General features: G+C 55.2%; 2 protein-coding genes across 3 annotated transcripts in view; both read left to right on the top strand.

The window, feature by feature from the left end:
* The first annotated feature begins 407 nt into the window (after positions 1-407).
* SORD (sorbitol dehydrogenase) overlaps positions 408-16,020 on the top strand; it is a 72,198-nt gene continuing 56,585 nt past the window's right edge. Inside the window, exon 1 of the mRNA XM_061349859.1 lies at positions 408-412. The gene's annotated coding sequence lies outside the window, so the exon portion shown is untranslated. The remainder of the gene's footprint in view (positions 413-16,020) is intronic.
* Positions 863-16,020, top strand: part of RBPMS2 (RNA binding protein, mRNA processing factor 2) — a 28,475-nt gene continuing 13,317 nt past the window's right edge. Inside the window, exons 1-4 of one of the 2 annotated variants that reach the window (XR_009724947.1) lie at positions 863-1,199; positions 13,857-13,934; positions 14,609-14,647; positions 15,224-15,286. Coding sequence is in view for 1 of the 2 variants with exons in the window: in XM_061349862.1 (XP_061205846.1) it covers positions 1,140-1,199; positions 13,857-13,934; positions 14,609-14,647; positions 15,224-15,286 (240 nt within the window). In the remaining variant the exon portion in view is untranslated. The remainder of the gene's footprint in view (positions 1,200-13,856; positions 13,935-14,608; positions 14,648-15,223; positions 15,287-16,020) is intronic. The other variant, XM_061349862.1, reaches the window with a different exon arrangement.

The raw sequence follows: 16,020 nt of genomic DNA, 5'->3' as shown, positions 1-16,020 counted from the left end.
ACTGGCTCAGATCCCCTCAGCATCTCCTGCTTAGAGTTATAGAATGGTTTGGGTTGGAAGGGGCCTTAAGGATCATCTAGTTCCAAACTGTGCTTGGTGGGTTGACCCCAGACCCTTTGGGTTTTTCACATCTGCCTTGCACAGGGACCTGTCACAGCAGAGATGGGAACGGGTCGGGCTGTTCCCTGGGCACGGTGGGGATCTCTGTTGAGGAGCTGGAAGCCCAACCCGTGCCCATTTTCCTGCTCGCTTTGTTAGGATGAGGCAGGAAGATGGACGTGCCTCAACCCTGCTTGTCCTCCCAGCCTGAGAGCAAGGCTGTGATCGTGGCACCCACCGGCTGTCTGCGGGGATGTGGGGCAGCTCCGGCAAGAGGAACTGGGCTGCTGTCCCCAGGGAATCAGGCGCTGCTGTTTCAGGGGATTTGGGGCTGCTCTCCCGGGGTCTCAGCGCCACATCCCGGGGGATGCAGGGCCTCTGTCCCGGGGTTATGGGACCCCGTGTCCCGAGCTCCTGAGGCTGCTGCTCCTGGGGGTCACAGAGGGGCCGTCTTGGGGCTCTCGGACCCCCGCGGGGTTCAGCCACATCCTCCGGCCGCGGGGGTGCCTGGGGGGAGCTGCCCGGCCCCGTGGGGGCGGAGGGGCTGGCGGAGGGGCGGGCGGGCCCTTTAAGGAAGTCGGAGCCCGGGAGTTCATCAAAGTTGAGAAAGTTTTCGTAGAGGGGGGGGGACGAAAGTAATTAAAATAACTCGCTCCCGGCAAGAGGAGGGCAGCGGCGCCGCTCCCCCGGGGCCGGGCCGGGCCGGGATTGGCGGCGGGAGGCCCGGGGGCGGCCCCGCGCGGGCGGGGCTGGGGCGGGCGGGTCCCGGCCCCGCTGCTCGGTGCTCGGCGGCGGCGGCGGCACCGGGAGCGGCGGCGGGGGCTGGGGCGCGTCGGCCCCGCAGCTGCGGCTCGTTGCGCTCCGCTACCCCCGGCCCTTAACTGCGGCGAGGTCCCGGGACGCCGCATGTGAGCCAGGAGGGCAGCGCCGTCCCACACCGCCCCGCACCGCCCCTGCGCACCGGCACCGCACCGGAGCTCCAAAGCAGCCGGCACCGGCATCACCCCCGCCCCGTTCGCCCCTTTGCCCCGCACCTCACCATGAGCAACCTCAACAAGGACACCGAGCACACCAACGGCAGCGGCAACGTCGAAGAGGAGGTGAGAACCGGGAACGAGGCACGGCGGGGCTGGAGCGATGGGGCGTCGGGGGTGGAGGACCTGGGATAGAGCAGGGCGGCATCGGGGAACTGAGGCGTCAGGGCTGCGGCACCGCGGTGTAGGGGAGCTGGGGCCGGAGCACAGTGCCGTGCTTGTGGAACCGACGGCACGGCGTCGGAGCTGCAGCCCTGGCTCGTTGGGGCGCAGAGAGGGGATGCTGGGGCTGTCCCGACCTTGGAGCCGGGGTATGGAGCGTCGGGGTCTGGGGCTGGAGTACCTCGGGCAGGACGCTGCGAGCATCTCTTAGAGCTGGCGCCCCCGGGCCATCCCGGGGATGCAGCAAGGATTGGGAGCCCCCTTGTCAGCCCTGTGTCCCTGTAGCACCCCCGGGGTGGGGATTGGCAGGTACCTCCTCCCTCCAGCCTGTGCCCGTGGGCAGTGTCCTGTCCCCAAGTCCCTGTGGCTGGAGGGCACCAGGCTCTGGTACCCAGGCACTGCTCTGCCCATGTGGGTACACTTGGACCATGGTGGTGGAGATCTTGCTGTTGGCAGCCTGGTTGGGGCTGGAGGGCTGTGAGCTGCCCTGCCAACAGTCCCCTTCCCTTAGATGGCTATTGCAAGCTGAAGCCTGGCTGCTGCTGAACTCTGCTGGGAGGGCTTGCAAGGGTCTCTTGTCTGTAGCACCATGCCAAAGCTGAGCTTGCAGCCTTGCCCGTTTGCTCTCTGGCTCTCTGGTAGTGATGTTGGTAGCATCACTGCGAGCACGGCGCCTCTCTCATTGCGTCCCTCCAGCAGGTGCTGGTGCAGTGGGTCACCTGCTGCCATCCATCTTGGAGAGGGTGCTGGCAAATGCCCGGCCTCAGCAGCGTTTTGCTGCAGTCCTCACGCCCGGGGAGGTGCCGTGTCCCCTCCCCTCGCTAGCTCCAGCGCGCCGTGCGCTCGCACCGCCGCAACATGGCGCCTGGCTTGCTCCACCACCCACGGGGGCCACACGGTCCTCGTGCGCCAGCTGTCCTGGGGCCATTGCACCCACTGGTCTCCAGCCCAGCACGAGGGGATGTGGGTAATGGGGTGGAATGGATTGGCAGGTGGTGGCCGTAGCATTTCTCCACCCTGAGTGGAGCAAGGCTTAGGTGATGTGATGCTGGTGACATGTCCCAGCTTCACTGGGTGGCTTGGTGTGGGTGGGGATAGACCGAGCACTGGGGACCGTGTGGTGCTTCCTTGGTGTTGGAGGCTTGGATCCGGGGGTTCTGTGGGCTCTGCACGCATGCGCGCAGGACAACGGGGCTCCTTGATCCAATTATTCAGTGGCCTGTGAAGCTCCCCAAGGTCAATGCCGCTTGTTGCATCCCAGTGGCGTTGCTCCAGCTGGCCTGGTGTCCCCCTGGTGCTGGCTGGGTGAGCTCTTGGTGGTGGTCTGGCAAAGTGGGTGATGGAAGCCATTGCATTTTGGGAGCCTGGAAATCCCAGCCCTCTGGGGAGGCCAAGTCCTCTCTGGAGCAATGCTTAGTGTCTGGAAAGCAGAGTTAAAGACTACATCCCTTGGGAATAGGGCAGGAGTTGAACAGAAGCAGTCCCTCTTCTCCATCATGTCACCAGTGGGTGCGTGCTGGAGGTCAATGGTTCCATCCACCCTGTTAGATGGTCTGCAGCTTCACTGGGTGCTGCACCCAGGGCTGCAGCAAAGGACTGGCCACCATAGAGGTGGCTGAGGATGCTTGGGAGCTGGTGGGCTGGGACTAATGGGGGTGTCCCCATCCCTGGTGGGGTTGCTGTTGGGAAGGACTCTCTCTACCAGGATCCATCACAAACAACGCTGTGGGTGATGAGCTGCTGGTTGGGCTCTGTGGTGGCTACCCTGAGCCTGTGGGAGCCCTCAGAGCATTTGCTTTCCCTGTACATCCTCCTGGCTGACCAGGAGCCATTCCTCACTGCAGAAGCAGCTAATGGTGGCAACAGGAGTGACCTTGTGTTCAGGGCCCTGGCGTGGTCTGAGGGGCGTAATTCCAGATCCAGCCCAAATTCTTGCCTGGAGCTCCCTTGACACAGAGTGATAAATATATTTAGTGCAAAGTGGAATCTTTCAGTCCCAGCATACACAGGAGGCGTGCTGGGATATCTTCCCGTGCTGTGTGGATAATGCAGCCAGGTCCTGGTGCTGCAGACACTCCTCCATTTCCCCCCCCTCCATGAGCCTCCATCACCACATCCCTGAGCATTTGCAGAAGGGCGCCGTGCACCCCAGATATGGTGTGGGGCAAAGCTCCCAAATTCAGCCTTTCCCTTTATCTTATCTGCAAGCTCCTGGATCTCGCAGCCGCTTCCTGCCCGGTGACATGCGGAGGACAGGAATGCCTCTTGCTCCTCTCGAGGTCGTTAACGGGAATGTTAAACAAACAGGGCCTAATGTCAGTCCCTGCTGTTCCTCACCAGACACCTCCCCAAGCTCAGGCCCTCCCCATTGCTGCTATCTTCTGTTTAGTTTTCCAGGCAGCCGCCAATCTGTGTGGCAGCTCTCCTGAGGGCTGGTGTGAGGCAGAAGCTGCCTGGGTGCTGCACACCCCTGCTGCAGGCAGAGCCTTCCCCAGCCTCCGGAGGACCTGGACATGGACACTGTATGTTGTGTTCGTGGCCACATCGCATTAAGGACCCCATGCATTCACCCTGCTGTTTCTGATGTAGAAGTGTTGCTTCTGCTCTGGGAGTTCTTCCTTACTCTCCCAGGAGGTCACTGGACAGTTCTGGGTTCATGTGGAGCAGGGGAAATCTGGAACTGGTTGTCTAGATGCCCACTGCAGGTGGCTGAAGTCTGTGGTTATCCCACGTGCCCTCTTGGCCCCTTCCCTTGGCTGGGCTAAAGGCTTGCTTGCAAGTCCATGGGTGGTGGCTGCTGCTGTCATGGTAGGTCAGACATCATGGACTTCTGAATGTGGAAAGCATCAAATGTAAGATGAGGACCAGAAGCTACCTGCTAGGAAAGGATCATCTTCCCTTTTGGTCCACAAAAAGGCTGCAGCGTTACCTGTTAAAGATGCCCTGGTAGGGGAGGCAGGAGGCTCTTGGCTCCTAGGGAGACTCTCAAGTAGTGAGTATTTCATTCTTGGCCTTTTGTAGCTGTTGCACAATGGGGCTGCCAGAACCACATGGGAATGCCAGTGGTGAGCAGCCTGTGTTACGTGCTGGATGCCTGTAGCACTTCCTGGACTGCTGCCAGGCATCTCTTGATTTCTGTAATCTCTGCTTGAGTGGACCTGGGTACCTCTTGCATGCATGGATTCTAGCTCTCTGACTTGAAACAAATAAGCTTAATATAATTTCTGAAGCCAAATGATTCTGTGATGCAGGTCTTTGCTACAAAGAACTTGAGGGTGTAGTAGTTGTGCTCACTGCTTGGTAATTGTCTTGCACTTTGTCTGGCTGAAGCAGGATGGTGCTTCAGAGCTGTTTTCATGCATCCTAAAAGTCCCCTCCATGTTAGATGCAGCTTCCTATTAGTGACAGATTGTTGGCTGAGCAAACACCCTGAAGTCACCATGCACACAGAGGTTCTGGGAACTGGTGTGTTCCCAGACCTCTTCTTGGTGTATCAATGATTGCTCTTACTGGGGGAGAGCTGTGGGAATCTCTCTGTTATCTCCTCCTGTCCAGGACAATGTAAATATGCCTCTGTAAAGAAGCTTATTTCTCCTTTCTTGCTCTTTCAAATTGAAGTTTTAGATACGAGACTACGTTGTTTTGAGCATCAATCAGGTGGACCCTGTGATGGGGTAACTGTTCCTCCTCCTGCTACCTGGCTGTGTAGTTGGTCTGGTAAATGAGACCCAGCTTCAGAAATGCTTGGAGATATCTGTAAGGGAGCCAAGAGTGGTTCAGGCTCTGCTGTGCTTCCTCATGCCTCTGCTAGAGGAACTGGTGGTGCAGAAGGTCCAGTATGATTCTTGCTGGAAGTGGTACAGAGGACTTCTGGAGCCAAAAGACCCCTTAGGCTTGCTGGTCATGAAAACTTTGCTGCTTGGATCATGGACCAATGCTTCTGCCTGTCCTGGGCCTCCGAGGGCCTGAAGTAAAGGCTTCAGCTTGAAGTCTCACCAGGGCATGAGTGTGGAAGTGCGGTGGTCAGCATCTCATGCAGTGGTGAGCACCTTCTCTTCAGGAGTACCAGGCACTGGCTGGGACTCAGTAGCCTCCTCAGTAGACTTCTCTACAGTCTCATGTGGCAGAGGCTGTAAATGGAAAGGATTCATTTGTGCTTTAAAAGACATGTGTGCCATGTGGAATGGCTGAAACCAAATTCCTCCTATGTTCTCAGTGCCGTGAATCTGGACCTGGTGAGGGACCACAGTGGTGGGATTTAGCCCCAGCACTGGACCTGCTGAACCAGGGCCATGCTGAGGTATGTCAGTGTAGCTGTGATCCTGAGCTAGCCCAGCATGTCTGAGGAGGAGGAGGAGGTCATGACATGATTGAGATGCTGCCTGTCCCCAGGCCTGCTCTTCTCCTCATTTCACCCCAGCAAAGGGGTGTTGTGGTGCTTTGGATGATGGCTGGAGGGCAGTGCATGTAGAGCTAGAGGCTTCTGCAAAGTCTGGGCTTTTCTTGGTGTGTCTGAGGTGGCAAGGCTTCCGTTGGCCCCAGGGCTCACCCGCTGGCTCTTGCCTGGAGATGGGAGCAGGGATAGTGCTTGCTCTGTCCAGCTGTCTGGTGAGCATCATCTCCTGCGTGTAGTCCTGTGGGCAGGGACAAGGTGTTGAGCTCTGCTGTGTGCTCTATGAGAAGGAAGAGTCTAGAGCTCAACTGGCCAAGAGCCCTGTGCTAGGGCAGGGTGACCAAGCAGAGATATGAGATCCTGCCTCCATCCAGCTGAGTGGGCATCTCCAGAGGAAAGTTGCATGGGACCGTATGTGCTGGCCTTGCACATTGCTCCCCTTGGTCACTGAGCCCAAGCTTACTCGGCCACAGGCTGTGGTTGCTGGAAACCCAAGGAGCCAAGAGGGCAGTCTTACCTGTTGAGGAGAATCTCCAGTCCTGCTGCGTAGCCCAGAAGAAGCTATGGAGATGTTGCATCTCCTAGTTTGGTGTGGTATATTCAATGCTGTGCTGCAGAGAATGTGATGATGAGTTCTTGTGTTAGTGTGGGATTGGGTCTTGGTTCATGGCTGTGTGTCAGAAGCTCTTGACCTGGGATTTGTGTTGGTCCGATCTGCTTTCAAGAGCTGGAGGCCAGTGTCTGTCTGAAAGTGTGACCTCCCTGGGCCACCTGTAGCAGTGGCTTGAAGTGCAGAACAAGCTGTGGACGTGGAGAGAGCACCCAGCTCCTTTGGGAAGTACTGGAGGAGGGAAGGAAGCTTCACTTCCCAGGATTTCTCTGCCTACAGTGGGATGCCGGTGTGGAGCTGGCTGGGATGTGACTTGTTTCTTGTGGGCACCTTCAAGCTTGGGCTGTGCATTGTATCCATTCTTGCTGTGTGCTCTACCCTGCTCCCCAGGCTCTCCTTCTGGGCTCAGGGTCTTGTCTTTGTGTTGTATGGAATGGTGCCTGCTTGGGGTCTGCGGGGAGACCGGGGCATGATGCTGGTTGGGATGGACATTCCTGGCCCATATTTGGATAGCACAGGGCCACTGGGCAGTGGAGAGGGCTGTCTTGCCAAGAACTGTACTGATGCAATGGTGGCTTAGTCTTGTGAGTGCTTGTCATCCTACTGGTGTCCCCAAAGGTCTCCCTGTGATGGGGGTGCCACTTCAATAACCACTGTCAACAGCAGAGAGCCACTGCAAGCTTTCAGCTTGCTGTCACTTGGCTTTTGTGAGAGACTTGCTTGCTGTTGGGCTGTGGGGGTGCCAGGCATGCTCTGTGGGGCTGCGGCAGCTAGCGATGTGCTGCCCCAAATCAGGTTGGTTTAAGGAGATATTCGGGTGCCTTTGTGGGCAGAGGAGGCACAGGACTGAAAAGTGCTCAGGAATCACCTTGTGGGAGGGCGAAGCAGGCAGATGTACTTTTTTAAGAGGTGAGAACGTACCTTGTGAGGGTCCTGCATCCATACCAATGTGTTCTTCTGTGGGCGGAGGCCAGCAGGAACTTGGCTCACCTCTGTGTCTCCTGGCAGAAGAGCGAATGGCAGGAGCTGGTCTGCAGCAGGTTTACCTGGTATGAGAACTGCCCCTCTGGGCAGGTCCATGGCTCCAGCTGATGGTGAAAGGGATCTTGGACATCAGAGGGAGGCACATGTGTTGCTGGGTCTCTGAAGCCAGGGGCTTAGTGCCATGGGTTGGGTAGCATGTGTGTGGATGTGAGCATCCCTCAGCACGTTGGCTGTGATACTTGGGCACATCCTCCTCTAGCTTAGCAGACCTCTGGGCAAGGTGGAACACCACATGGCATCCTGATGGTGCTCAACCAGCATCTCCCTGAGCTGGAGAGCTGGCCTTCTGGGACAGTAATCCCTTGGGAGTTGTGGAACTGACCTCCACAAATGCTTCAACAGCTTTGAACCCATGGGTGGGTGCCACCCATTCCATGGGATCCTGCAGCAATGAAGGGGATGGCACTCGCTAGGAGGGCAGAGCTGCTCCCGCAGCATTTCCTCTGTAAGGGCCATGCACTATTCTTGGGTTCTGCCTCGTTGTGCCCAGGGTTATCAGCTCACATGTGCTTCCTGCTCCCCAGGCAGGGCTCGTGCTTCTCTCTGCTTCCCCCTCACTCCAAATGCCTTCCTACCCTGACCGCAGGGCTTGCTGAGCCCTGCTGGCACAGGGAAGAGCTGTGCTGGGATGAGCTGATCCAGCTATAAGTGGTGGCACATGTGAAATGCCCCAGCCTCAGGGAGTAAACTGCGCGTGCACTTGTGGTGAGCCTGCCTTCCTCCCCTCTGGGTGAGCAGGATGTGGGGCCTGGGCTGCCTTAGGTACAAAAGGCTGATTTGGGAGGGAAATGCCTCCTTGCTTCAGGTGCTGGGGATGATTTAAGGCCCTCTTTGCCCTCTGGGGATGGATGAACACCTTTCTTGTGTGTGTGGGTTGCTGTGTTGGTGCTTGGGGCTTACCGGTGGGAGCAGCTCCTGGTCTGATCCTATGCTGGGACTCTGGGCTACTGGCCTGTGAGCTGCCTGGTGACACGGGATTGAGGATACAGTGCTGGAATTGCAAGTGGGCAGACAGCTCCTGCAGCCTCTCTGCTATTGAGTACTGCTGGTGAGGGGGAAACTGAGGCATGGAGCAGTGATGGAGCCTGTTAGCAAGCCTCTTCCCCTCAGGAAGCATGCTTCATGGCACTGGGGTGCCCTGCTCTCCTGCCGAGCTGTCCCTAGCATGGACCAGCCGTCTCTCTGCCCCAGTTTCCCCTCTGCTGGGATTCCTGGGCAGTTCGATGTGCTGGTGTGCAGACCTGCCCAGGATGGGAACCCTGCAGCCCCATGTCCATATGGGCAGTGAGAAGAGGGAGCTGTCCTGTTTCTAAGCCCTGTGGCTGGCTCCTGAGTGCTTCCCTCCCTGCAGCCCTGTCCTGCCAGCTCGCCTCCCTGCCTTTTGCCTCTGTGCCTTATAAGTCCTGGCTCCTGGGGCAGCCTCGCCGCATTCCAGCGGCCTTGCGTCAAGTGGCCTGGGCTGCGTTTCCCCCTGCAGCTCTGCTGGTGGCCCCGGGTGCCACTGGGCACACCGCTGTGATGCTCTCCCAGGGGAAGAGCTGCAGCACCTCGAGGACTGCCTTTGGGATGCTGTGGCTGAGCCTGTCCCTGGATGGCGCGGGGGCTCCCTTTGGCTGCTGGCACAGGGAGAAGTCTCTGTGGATGTATTGGTGTGAACGAGAGGGAGGTGGCTTGTGTCCAGGAAAAATGGCCTGTAGCTGTGGGTGGCTTCCTGGAGCAGGGGGTGTCTAGGGGTATAGTGCAGATGAGGCACTAGAGCATGTTACTGCTGTAGCTGTTCTTGATGTCTCCTAACTGCTGGTGATAAAGGCTTGTGTGCTCCAGGTGGTGGGAGCACAGCCCGAGGACCAGGCTGGTTTTGTGGCCCTGGAGAGGCCACAGCTATGCAAAACCAGGGCTGATCCTGCAGGAGGAGAGGGTCAGCTCTGTTGGCTTCTGGGATGATTTAGAGCAGTCTCTCAGTGGAAGCCTGGCACTGGAGACCCACCAGAGCCACGTCACTGGAGGCAGGTACTCATGCCTTCACATGTAATGTTTCTCACATAACCTGACCCTTGCTGGGCCCCAGGGCAGTGCCTGGCTCCTCTTGGGACCCTTTCAAGAGCTCTTCTTTAAAAGCAGACATGGCTGGGAGATGTGGATGTTGTAAGACCCGTGCTGATGTCCTGGCATTGCTGGAGCTCCGGTAGGAAGAGGCAGGTGTTTCTGCCTGGGTTCTTAAAAGCTTTGGTGCTAAGTACTTGGCTATGCTTGTAATAGATGTGTCTCTTCTGTGAGACACAGCTGTGTGAGTGCTTCAGAGCCACTTGAGCACTAGCTGGGGTTGTCCTTGTCCATCCCTCCATCCTGCGTGGGGAGCTATGCTGGGATCCTCCCTCTCAAAGAGATGGCCCAGATGGTTTTGTTCCTCCTGGCACAAGTCCTGTTTGCCACGGCTCTCCTCCATCCCTGCCAGGTGCTTGGGCTGGGGAGATCCCCAGAGGGGGCAGGATGGGGAAAGGGAAGTGTTCTGTACATGAGCTGCTCCCTGCCCCGCTTCCCTCCTGTCCGTGTGTCCTGTTCGGATCAGCCATCCTGGGCAAGATGGGGCCGCTCCTGCCTGGTGTCTTGGGCGGCTGCTACCACTGCAGTCTAAGAACAAGGTACTGCTGGAGATGTGCTTCTGCTGTATCTTCTCCAAGTTCCTGCTGAACGTACAGATGGCCCAGGCAGGTCCGCAGCTTGTTCAGAATGGATCTTCTTGTTCTCCTGTGGCTTTTCCAGCTGCTCTGGGGAGGCTGAACCTGCTGGCTGGTGGCAGGGTGTCGAAGCAGGGAACATTTATTTAAGCAGAAGTCTACCTTGTCTTTGCATGCTGAGTGCAAGGGCTAGGAGGTGGGATTCCATCTGCCCTGGTTGGTCCTGGTGGCCTCCCAAAGCCTGCAGGACTGCAGGGGAGTGACTGGAGAGTCCCAGTTCAGCTAATCCATTGGGAGGTGCTTGTTCAGACCCTGTTGCCCTCATCTGGTTTCCTCTTTCCGGAGCAGGGGGAGGAGGTTGGACCAGGCTTGGCCACAGTGCACAGGATGCTCAGACTGGCAAGTTGCCTCCTGCGTTTCTCCTGTGGGATAACCCAGATCTCCTTGCTTTCTGATTGCTGCTGATCCCATGTTTATACCTTGTCTTGGAAGTGACCTCCCTCTGATTCACCTCCCTCTGTCCTCAGGTCTCACCAGCCTCACCCTCCCTTCCCTGGGTACTTTGGTCTCACTTTCCCCTTACCCTTTTCTCGACCACTTAATGAATGTGCAGAATTGCAGAGATCGTGGAAAACAAATCACTTCATCTCTTCACCTTTGAGAAGCTCTTCTGAGCAGGGACCTTCCTTAGTCTGTGCTGAGATCCTCTGGGGAAACCTTGTTCATAGGTTTTCAGCTGGCGACATCTGGTTGTTTCCAGGCTCTCTTTGAGGTGATGCCAGCCCTTGGTGGGTGCTGTGGTTTGGCTGAGATACCCTTCCCAATGCAGTGTACGGTGACAGACTGGTGGAGGCCAAGGGAAGCTTTTGGCCTTCAAAGAAAGGTCTCTTACTCCTGTCTTCAGCAGCAACTTATGGGACTGGCATTAGGAGCTTGTTACTCTGACAAAGAGCTTTCCTAGGCACTTGCATTGCTCTGTTCAGGCTTTTGTAAGGGGTCTGAGTAGCTGAGCTCCCCTTCCCTGAGCAGCCATGCATCTTCCATTCTGTCACGCCTGTCGTAAGGACTTACCAAATGACACATCACGGGACCATTTAGAGACCCAACAGGGATGCAGATTTCTATCTGCTTGGAAGAAACATCCATTCTGGGGTCCTGAGATCCTGAAATATTGAAAAGGGATGGTGCTTTCACATGGCTGAGGCACATGTGTGCCACCACACTGCACAGACCTCCCCTGCAAGAGATGGCTGTATGTCTTCTGGGAATGCACTGCGAGTGCTCCATGTAGCTGGTGCTGAAGCACAGGCACCAAAGTCTTAGAGGCAGCCAGCACAGTGAGAGACAGTGTCATTGCCAGCTCTGTCTGGGCATGAGGTGGCCCTGGAGTGATCCATTGAAACATCAGATGAGGGGCTGGGCAGGGTGGGAATACTGTCAGCCTGAGCCTGGGCTTGGAAAGTGTTTCTGGAGTGCTGCAGATAGCATACTGCTTCCCTAGACAGGGCACAGCAAAAGCTGGGGTGTGTGGTAGGGCCGTTCATACTGAAGAATCGGGGAGGGGATGGGAAGAAAGCTGGTGTTGGAGGGAAGGGTGCTCAGTGGCTGCATTCTGCAGCAGTCTTGAGGCACACCAGGCTGAGAAGGGCTCTGCATACTGATGGGGGTGGTAGCAGCACAGTCGGGTGTTCACGGGGTGGTGGCAGCTGGTCTTGATGTGCACAGAGAGCAAGAGGGGCAGAGGACCCAAGGCTTTCATGATTCCTTTCTGTCCTGGAGGCTTAAGCTGCCCTGAGTTGATGTGAAGGGTGCCTCCCTGCCCTGCCAGGACTATCTTGGGCACAGCAGCTCAGGGAGTCCTGTGTCCTCTTTGTAAAAAGGAGAAACCTTCCTGCTTGGAGGCTGCCTCCAGAGCGAGGGGGTGCAGAGGCTCTGCTGCATGCCCCTGTGGTTTTAGGTGTTTGCTGTCTCCCGCCCAGGAGCAGAGCAAGTGTGTGCTGCTCACTTGGGTGGCAAAAGAAGTTTAACCATGTGTCAGATGTCTGGGAAGGAACAATGGTGGAGTGGAAGCTAAAATGTGGGAGCAGATTCCTTCTGCCCTGCAAATGCAGGGGGGTTACTCCAGCCTGGGAACAGGCTAGGAGATGGGGTCTGGCTTGGAGAGCTCCTGGTCTGGCTGTGTGTTTTGCAGCTCAAAAGTGTCTGGGACTATTTGGTGCCATTCTGAACACTTGGGCATCGCTCTGTGACCTCCTCATGGTTTGTTTGGGACTAGCTCAGAGGGTGACATCCCTATGCAATGAAAAATGAGGAATACAGAGCTCCATCTTAAGGGAGTGGAGCATCTCCCTTATGAGGAAAGACTGAGGGATCTGGGTCTCTATAGTTTGGAGAAGAGGAGATTGAGGGGTGACCTTATTAGTGTATATAAACATATAAAGGGGGAGTGTCACGAGGATGGAGCCAGGCTCTTCTCAGTGGCAAACAATGAAAGGACAAGGGGAAATGGGTATAAATTGGAGCACAAGAGGTTCCACTTAAACCTGAGAAGAAACTTCTTCTCAGTGAGGGTGACGGAACACTGGAACAGGCTGCCCAGGGAGGTTGTGGAGTCTCCTTCTCTGGAGACATTCAAAACCCGCCTGGACACGTTCCTGTGTAACCTTATCTAGGTGTTCCTGCTCCGGCAGGGGGATTGGACTAGATGATCTTTTGAGGTCCCTTCCAATCTCTAGCATACTGTGATACTGTGATATAGTCTTCTATCTTCCCTCACCCATCTGTCTGTGCTGCCTGAGTTGTGCTTGTGGTCTCATGGTCCTTGTTAATGATAACCAGTGTCTGTGACCTCTGCACATAACTTCCCTTTGTAGCTCTGTGCTGATTTATGAGAAGTCTTGGAGGCTTCATCATGGTGCTTCCTATGGAAACAGGGTGCCAGGCCAATGTCTCCCAGTGTGCAGGGGGAAGGTGGCCATGATGGTCTGTGTTCTCCCAGGCCATGAGCCTTCTGCACTGTTTCTTCTTCCTGGCTATTCACATGAACTGTCATAGATAATTTCAAGGCTTTGGATTGGAATCTTCCTCTGGTACTCAATTTTTGCTTATACGTGCTGAGTGTGTTTGGTCTCAGGAAGTTAATTCTACAGCTTGGAGAGAGCAGCAGCCTCCATGGACTTTGTGCAGCACAGCTGGCTTTTGGTTGGGCACAATGGGCAAACACTCTTCAGAGCTGGTTTGGGAGCAGCTTCTGAAGGATCTAATGCTTGTTGGTGGAGGAGCTGGAACAGACCCCCAAAACCATCCTCCCAGTGATGTTTGGGGGCTGTTGCAGGAGTCAGAAGGTGTAAGTATAGCAGTGAGGTTTTGCTCAAAATTGAGGACTCTCTTTGAATCTGGCAGAAGTGCCATGATAGCCTAAGGCAAGGGGATCTAGTGTATGATCTGTAGAAAGAGCTAGAGATGTACTAGTCTCTTCTGGACCTATCGATATGTGTCAAACTCTGTGTTAGTGCTGTTGGCAGCCTATGGTCTTTTCAAGTTTTAGTCTAAGTCCAGTCAGACTGTGGGACTGGTGCCCATGCCCTAATCAACCCTGACTGTTCTGCTGGGGACTATTTATAAAAGTCTAAATCTTGTGTGGCATGGAGGAAAGGAGTGAGTGTATTTCATCCTGGCCAGCACTTCTCTACAGTAGGGAAAGGTTGGTGCATGCAAGGCCACCTTTGGTGCAAGATGTCTTGCTCCTGTTGCACCTAGCTTTGGAGCTGTGCTCTATTCTCCTGCTTTGGTGCTAAGCATCTCCTTTCAGTAGACCTCGTTGACCTCTCTCCTAGGTACGGACACTGTTTGTCAGTGGTCTTCCTGTGGATATCAAGCCCAGAGAGCTCTACCTACTCTTCCGACCATTCAAGGTAAGAAGGTTTTCAGATTTGGTCTCTGGTAAGAAAGACGCTGTCTTAGGGCCAGCCTTGCAGCCAGGATCTCTGTCAGAGGGGCAGAAAGGATGAAGTGGGAAGGTTGGCCTTCTGTGAAAGCTTGGGGAACCTGCTATGAAACCAACATGGTAACCTATGGCTTGTACTCAGCTAGTGACCCTCCCCTGGAGACAGTTGCTGACATCATGCCATCTCCAAGCTTGATGAAGGCTGCTTGGCCTAACTGATCAGTACTTCCTTGAGGATGTGTCATGATCTCCTATCTCTCCATCCTTCGCTAGATCAACATGTAGGCTGCCTTGAGGGAAGTGGGGTTTCCTTGTTTGCAGTCTTCTAGCGGGGTGTGAACTGTGCTCTGTAGACACTAGCCCGGCAAGATGCTAGTCTTAGTAGCTTGATGAAGGGCTAGAAAATGGGATTTCTTCCTGAAGGGCCAGAAGACACTAGGTAAGATATGTGCTCTGCCCTTAGTCTACTCTAAGTCTCTTCTTCTGGTGGGAAAGAAGTGTTAATGTACCTACTGCTGCTGCAAACCCTGCCTCATGAAGGATTTGGTGCTACAGGACCTCCTGGAGCTGTTGTGTCATATCTCGATTGTAGCTTGGCTCCTTCAGGAACCGGACACTGACTTGTTTTCTTCCCTTCTGCAGGGTTATGAAGGGTCACTGATCAAGCTAACTTCAAAGCAGGTATCTCCTCTTTCCAGCTTTCTTGGGTTTTGCTAGAAAAAAACCCATGGTGGGAGGGGAGGGGGACAGATACTATTTCACTATGTAAAGCATTGCTGTGTTTAGCACCATGTCTACAGCAGGGCTCTTCTCACCTCCACTATCCTGGTGGCCCCAAGCTCTCAGTATGTGCTGAATGGCTCCATATCTTCTATTGCTTCCCAGGGCCGTATGGGCTGGATGAGACTTGATGCTTCAGCCTCAAACCCTGTGCTGCCAGAAGCCTTCCCCAGTCCCACCCTAACCCCCTTCCTAACCAGTCCCCCTTGTCAGCATGGGGTACCCTTGCTGGGGCCTACCAGGATGAGCAGTGCCCCTGCATACATGAATGCCAGAACATTTTGGTGTGGTGGGAGCAGCCACAGAGCAGGATTCTTGCGCAGATGACCTAAGGCACTTCAAGCCCTCCTTGAAGGCCCTCTGCAGCTTTAGGTGGTCTCTTCTGCTTGCTGTAAACTGTCTGGGGCAGAGGGGGTAGCAGGTAGCTTGAGGAGCTGGAAGAGACTTCCAAATTAAAATCAGCATTATTTCTTTTAGCCAGTTGGTTTTGTGACCTTTGACAGCCGGGCTGGTGCTGAAGCAGCAAAGAACGCCTTGAATGTGAGTACCCAATGTGCTGGGAGTACCTGATGATCTTGGAGATCTAGGGTCATATGCTGTAACTAGACCCATAGCTGTGGGCTAAAGTTGTATCTGGCTTGCCTATAGCATGGGAAGGGTTAGGGTGTCTTAGCTGTGCCCTTGAGTACAGAAGCTAAATGGTCCTGCAGCATCTCCCCAGGGAAGCAGCAGAGCTGTTTAAGGCTGACATCAGTGTGAGCAAATGAATGCAGACTATTCCACACTTAGTGTAGGTGAAGTTTCTGACCACTGGAAGACTGCTTCAGGGCCTGTGAGGGTATGGGGAAAGAACAGCTACTTCTTTTCCTTGAGTTTGCATGCAACTCAATAGTTGGCCTCTGATGGCAAGATCCAGGCTGTGAAGCCTATTTCTTATCCATTAAGTGCTCTCTCACGTATAGGGAAGACTGGTGAACTAAGAGAGCCAGCTTGCTCAATTGAGCATGGGTTATCTATGTGTGTCAATGTGTGGCCAGAGCTACTCTTCAAGGAGCACCAACATGGGCACTCACTTGACTTGGGTTTTGCTTGGGGTACCTGGAGCAGCCAGGTTTTCTCTGGGGAACCAGCCATCGGAAAACAGATGAGAAGAGGGGTCTTGTGGGCACAGATGGTTCCTAGGCACAGGGTGATACCTAGCTGACACCCTGTAATGCTGTAAGTAGGCATGTGGAGCTCAACTTTTGTTTAACATGAGCTTTCTGAAGCTCTGG

The sequence above is a fragment of the Neopsephotus bourkii genome, unplaced genomic scaffold (assembly GCF_033783945.1).
Source record: "Neopsephotus bourkii isolate Nb327-2 ecotype Australia unplaced genomic scaffold, CSIRO-AGI_Nbou_v1 NB_463, whole genome shotgun sequence".
In the NCBI taxonomy this organism is placed as follows: domain Eukaryota; kingdom Metazoa; phylum Chordata; class Aves; order Psittaciformes; family Psittacidae; genus Neopsephotus; species Neopsephotus bourkii.
This window is presented reverse-complemented; position numbering and strand designations above follow the sequence as displayed.